Source organism: Mustelus asterias, chromosome 4, assembly GCF_964213995.1.
Source record: "Mustelus asterias chromosome 4, sMusAst1.hap1.1, whole genome shotgun sequence".
Classification (NCBI taxonomy): Eukaryota; Metazoa; Chordata; class Chondrichthyes; order Carcharhiniformes; family Triakidae; genus Mustelus; species Mustelus asterias.
Window position 1 is genome coordinate 55,648,395 of NC_135804.1, and position 6,562 is coordinate 55,654,956.

At 41.8% G+C, this 6,562-nt stretch overlaps 1 protein-coding gene across 2 annotated transcripts in view; it reads left to right on the top strand.

The window, feature by feature from the left end:
- The window catches only part of gnao1b (guanine nucleotide binding protein (G protein), alpha activating activity polypeptide O, b), a 243,352-nt gene extending 237,382 nt beyond the window's left edge, over positions 1-5,970 (top strand). For both annotated transcript variants that reach the window (XM_078211065.1, XM_078211066.1), the window contains one exon: positions 3,955-5,970. In XM_078211065.1, the coding sequence (XP_078067191.1) occupies positions 3,955-4,142 (188 nt within the window). In that variant the 3' untranslated portion in view covers positions 4,143-5,970. The remainder of the gene's footprint in view (positions 1-3,954) is intronic.
- Positions 5,971-6,562: the final 592 nt, after the last annotated feature.

Sequence of the window (6,562 nt, forward strand, 5' to 3'; positions counted from 1 at the left end):
TCCCTTGTATGTTTTGAAACTATAACCCCAGAAACAAAAGCCATTTTAATTGTTTTTCTTGGCCATTAGTCATCGATTGTTAAGAATAAGGAACTTATTACTACTTTTCAGCTTTATTTCAAGTTGAGCTTTCCAAAACTTCAGATACCTCATGCCAATGAGGGGTTTGCAAGTTTCGGGTGCACAGAGGTTACTTCTGGTCCCACTCTCTCATCACACCCTTCCCTCATTTCCTGTTCCTCCTATTGGGATTCCCATTGAGGCTGCGAGGTCGGAAAAAGCACATCATGGAATCACAAGGCTAGCCCCAGGATGGAGTTTCTTCTCTGTGGCTGCCGTAATGCTTTTGGATGTTGTGACCCCAAATTCCATCCCATGACCTCACAGGGGGTCACAACCCACAGTTTGAGAAGTCCTCGGTTATCTCTTGAGTTAGTGCAGCAATGTTAAACATGTGATATTAACAGGTATTTGACATCTCTCCCATTACCTCAATATTGATGGCCCGCAGGTGCTAAACTCAGAAGGCAGGATCTTCCAGTCCCACTGACAGCAACCCCCACTGCAGTTTCCCTGGCGACAGAGGATGCAAACAACTGGAAACAGTTGACAGTGGCTGGACCAAAAGATCCTGCAGCTGGCCAATGGCAGGCCACCTCAGCTTCCACAAAGCAAGCTGCTGGCGGAGGACATGGAAAATCCCACCCAGAACTCTTTTAATTATTAGCATGTTCAAATGCAAGAAGTTCTACCTGCTATTGTAAACTTTGAAATTATCTACTTTGGTATTTGTTTGTATATACATACACCACTGTGCATTTTTCTCTTATAGTTTGACCAAAGTATATCACTAACCTTACATCAGCTTTGTTCAAATGGCTTAATTGTTTAGTAACTGACTGTCACATGACACTGATCCTTCACAACCGATTTCAAACAAATAGTTCCACCATGTGTCTTCAGGTCAATCGTCTATTCAAAGTAACACCTTTGATGACTCTAGGTCATCTTAAAGAATTTAACAGCCAATTAAGAACTTCTGAAATGTGTTGTCACTCTTGTAATGTAAGTGAAACATTTTTAGGTGTTGATTGAGGGGTAAGTATTGGCTTAGACACTAGGGGTAGAGGATGGGATTTTTTTTACATCCACCTAAGAGGGCAACAGGATCTTTGGCTTAATACCTCATCTGAAAGACAGAAGCTCCAACAGTGCAGCACTCCCTCAGTACTGCACTCGGGTATAGCAATGTGACATGAACCCATGACAATAATATAAAAGCAAATTACTGCGGGTGCTGGAAACTGAAACAAAAACAGAAAATGCTGGAAAATCTCGGCAGGGCTGACAGCATCTATGGAAAGAGAATAGGTGCTAGTGTTTTGAGTCTGCTGACTCTTCGCCATTTTCTTTCCCGCTGATGAAGAGTCATCCAGGCTCGAAATGTTAGCTCTGTTCTCTCTCCACATGGTTGAACCCACGGCTGTCTGATTCAGATGAGGAGTGCTGCCCACTGAAACACAGCTGCCACAATGTCAGGATTGCCTATACAGTCAGTGGTACAAACAAGAAAGCTGAACTAATGTATACTCAGTGACAGGGGCAGAGAGGGAATGGGGCTGGATGTTTGGGTGTTTTTGTATTCATGTGTTTGCTGTAGTATGGAATCCCGTTGTTGGTGGCTGATCTGGTTACCATCTTCATCAAGGACATTCCGAGCAGACCACTGAAAGCCCTCCTGGACTTCCAAAAGCTATTGGCCCCCATGAAGTCTCATAGTGATGGAGATTCAGGAAAAACCTATGAAATGGAGAAGAAATTGGTTGGAGGAAGCTTCCATTCCCCTCAAAGCAACACAGCTGTAATTCAGGGCTTGGTGGTATTGGTGATTGTAGCTACAATCCTGGCATTTTGAGTGGTGTCACATGTTGGCTCCAATGTACCACACTGCTGCTCTACCAGAATCCAAATCCCCATCCCCAGTGGCATGTAAGTAGAATTCTGTCAGTTAAAGCTGTGATTCAGACCTGTCATGAGTGAAGTCTGCTTGAATAAAGAAACAGAACAGGAACGAGGCTTGCTTCGTACTTAACACTGGTTCCAAAAATGTGGAAACCAAGTTGAAGGTCAAAGCTCCATTTATGCTAGAGATGCTCACATATTCGGTGCCATATTGTTGCCACTGTGAATAGTATCAGATAATTAAGCTGGAACATGACAACTAAAAGGTTGTGCAAAGATTTGGTTCCTACCATGGGTTTGGGCAGGCTTTATTGCATTAATTAATTAAATTGAATATTTACAGATGTTACAGTGAGATTTTACAATAGCATGGGTCCACCAATCACAGAAATACAATTGGAAGTTTGAGACTACAAACCAGCTTCTTAAAACTGCTGCAATATGTTGTTATAGACAAACACTCCATACTGTCACCATGGTCCACTTGTACAATATACAGTCCTGCATCACTGCTTTCACTTGTCAAGTGATATTTATTCCCAAAAATATATATTTTTCATTTGTAAAAATATATTCCAAAATCTCAAAACATTTCAAATTCAAAATTGCAAACAGCAATAGAATTCCACTTTTCTCCATCCAGCATGTTCTACTCTGATGTGCCTCAATACAACTTCAATACTCTTGATATTCACGTACAAGTTACTCATCAGGCATAGAGCCCTAGGTTTTCGCAAAGTTTCCAGCCTCTTGGTGTACTATGGTTGAGAGGACTTAGACAGTGGCTTTTCACGCCTCTGCGGTGGCTGCTTCAAGATTTAGTGTGTTCCTCAGCTCGTAGTCCTGGACCTTGGAATGTGCTAATCTGCAACACTTGGTCATGGACAACACTTCACTGGAAGAGCAGCAAGTTTCAGGCAAACCATGAATTGTCTTTCATCGCGTTGATGGTTCTCCAGCGGCAGTTGATGTCTATTTAGGTTTATGTCCCTGGGAACAGGCCATAGAGCACATGGTCCTGCATGATAGAGCTGCTTGGAATGAAGCTCGATTTAAAAACCACTGCATTTCTCTGCTGTGGAATTGAGTACACAACCACACACTTCGTCAGACTGTCCACGAGTCCTGTTCTTTTGTTAAACCTTATGCAAAACTCTGACAGTGCTGGGCAGCACATTCAACTCTGCAAAGTCATCTCTCAGATTCTGTGACATGCATTAATTCCTCCCTACCCATCTCACAGATTAATTTACATTATCACAGATCTGTGTCAACAATTCCAAAAATCACATCAGAGCTGTTGGGTTGATCAAATAGCTGCCATGTAACCTTGTAATTTACTGCCTTACCATGTTAAATAGCACTGAAAAGTTATTTCAAATGTTGAAGTATTTTATTTACATTGAAGCTGGCATTGATATTAATTACCGAGTGAGGTTCACTGGATTTACATAGCTGTGTTATGCTCAACTATTCACTGTTTTGAAGTGTTGGGTGTAAAAACGATCGATCCCAGGATTTGTTTCAATGTCCCCATCCCCTCTTTGGAAGCTGGATTCTGCCTTCAGGCCTCACTGAAAGTGAGATTTAAGTTTTATACGGATAATTATAAAGTAGTGCATGTAAGAGAGCAAAATGATTGCCACAAATCCTCACTGAAAGAGATCCAGTGGCCTCGCAACATGTCCAGCCATTGTAGAACAGTGATTAACAAAGCAGTAGAACACTGAACAAGACAGTCAAAGCAATAGAGTGCTAATCAGAGGAGGACATCCTTAAACTGGTTATTGCTCTGATCAGACCACACTGTAAATACTGTGTACACTTGTAGTACAACGACTGCATTGTGCTAACAAAGGAGATAAATAGTGAATTCTGTTCTCTTTCCTGTCAATGGCTTGCCCAACAAGGTTTTGTGTAGATTCATGAGTGTGTGTTGTGCCATTCCTTGCACTTAAGGTTGTTTTTTTTCCCATTTTATCCTTGCTTTAGGCCCCAACACTTATGACGATGGTGCAGCCTATGTTCAAGCACAATTTGAGAGCAAGAATCGCTCTCCCAATAAGGAGATCTACTGCCACTTGACCTGCGCTACGGATACTGGCAACATCCAGGTGGTCTTCGATGCCGTCACTGACATCATCATTGCCAACAACCTCCGAGGCTGCGGCTTATACTGACTCTACCGTCTAGAGGCAAATTTGGTGATGATTATTGAATGCAAGTTGGTAAATAAAGGCATAACGTATATAATTCTTTTTAGTTATCATAAGCTGCCAACAGAACTAGACTCCTGAAACCCGCAGCCTTATCACAAACTTGTACACTGTTAACACTGTACTTCACTGGATATTCTGCTTTAAAGAGAAAAATTTTACAAGAATCTTTTTAAAAGAAACACCCCCCCCCCCCCCCCGCATCCTTGGGCAGACAAGCCCTTTTCTTGGTACCATGTCTGCCTGTTTTTAACACATGGCCCATACTTTGGAATCAGTGTGACGTTTCACCTTCCAAGCACAAGGCTGAGTTTCCAGTGTTTAGTTCTGTGGCAGCTCTTTGACTAATATGTTAGGAAACCTGAGGACGCACAGGACAGCACCATATCAGCTGCATTGAGCCTCCCTCTTCATATGGTGGAATGGAACGGCCCTGAGTTAAGCACAGCAACAGCCTTGGAGCTTTCCACTCTGACCGAGGGAGGAGAGGGGCTTCCGTTTACTAAAAGCTTGAAGGTCTATTTTTTGCCAGAGAAGTTTTTTTGTTTTTGTTTTATTTTCTTTGACTGTCCTTACCAGTGCCAACCTGCCCCGCCAACCATTCCCCCTACCCTTCCCCTCCCCACCTCTTCCTTTGGTGAGCTTGTGAAAATGGTTTATACAAGTTGGTGACCTGATAAATATTTCTCTTCCTCCCTCCCCTCAGAGTGTGCATGAAGAATCTCTTGTGTGTTTTGTGTGATGGGAAGGTTCCCTCAGCCTCTCTTTCTGCAGACTGTATAATGGACTATCCTGGTGCCCTTATGTACAGATAGCATGATCTTTGGCCTTTGTGAGACACAGCCTTCCTACACGGTCAATTCAACCTTTTGAAAACTGAATGGTGGTTGTGTGTTTCAGTAGAATGCTGTAGATCTGGTTTTAGCCAAGTCTTTAAAAGTAGAAGCTAAAATAATAAATTATTTAAAAAAATTCCATTTCTTGTGCTTTGTAGCTTCAAAAGGTTATTTTTCCCTTTTTTTAAAAATTAAAGAAATTTTGCTGAGAGGTTGTGTACAACACTCGGATTAGTTAAGCCAAGTTAATGTTTGGATTATACTGGTTCAGCACTGCTTTGGTTACTCATTAGCCTGACGTCCTGCATTTGCAACATCTTTACTAGGCCTGGAATCTTTCAACCCACACTATGGCCCCTGACTGTCCCCCAAGACAGTGCAACTGTACAGTAATGATGAAACTCTGTTTAGACTTCTCTTCGTTCTAATTGTATTGGGATTTTAAAAAAATTAAACTTGTTCACCCTTCAGGTTTGTATAGAAAAGCACAGCTCTCACTGGCCAAGTAGGTGCAGTAAAGATGTCCCCGTTTTACAATATTTGCTATGATACTGTGTAATATATAAGTTAGGCTTCCTTTCTTTCTCCGTGAACGTCTGTGCTGCTATTTCTTCTTTTTAGTGAATGGTGTTTTCTCCTGTGGGATGTTAGTGACGCAAACACCTCGAATGTAGTGTTTACATTAAAGCCACAGTTTTCATGACCAATATTGTTTGTCATTTCCTAGTTTGATTGAAAACAAGGTTGCACCCCACTGTCTCATTCTGAATAACGCGTGACCTTTAACACTGACAGCAAACCAGCTTGTAGGAAAATGGTGGCCGCCATGGCGGAGGCCTTTCTACTTTATTTATTGATTCGTTTCTTGCTGGTGTCTGTTCAACGTGGCCAGTCTCTTTTACAGATGATGGAATATTCATGTGTAGCTCTTCAATAAAGAGGAAATTTGTCAGTAACACCCAGTCTCCAAACCTCTGGTTTTCAGATTACAATTGTTCCTTCTTTTTGTGTTTTCGTTTATTTACTTGGTACATTTGTGATGTTTGAAAAGTCATTTTCTGTTTCTAACCCTCTGTTATAATGTGTGGGAGCTGCCTATTCTCCTGAAGCCTATGCCCAGTATCTGGTGAGACAGTTGATAGTGATGGCAACACAAAGCAGTGCCTTCAACTTCACATTAAACTCCTTGCACAAGTGAAAGGCCTCAAGTGACATTTCCTCTGGGAGATTTCAGATAAGAATATAGGTCTGATTAACCTTTCTCTAATGCGTTTAGAGATCCATCCTGACTGATGGATTGATAGACTGAAGAGAGGGCTCCCAGTTGCCAAATGACTCTTAAAGGTTTTGGTGACTGGCCACGCTCTGGTTTTATCCCATTTGATAACAGATTGGGTTTCATTCTTATGTTAACCCATATCTTCATTTAAATGCCCGATTTGAGGGACCATTTATATGGATCACATTCTCAAAATGTCCAGTTTGGATTCCAATCATTATTGCATGTCGATGCCAGTTTGCTGGGTCCAAAGTCAATGGTGCAACCAA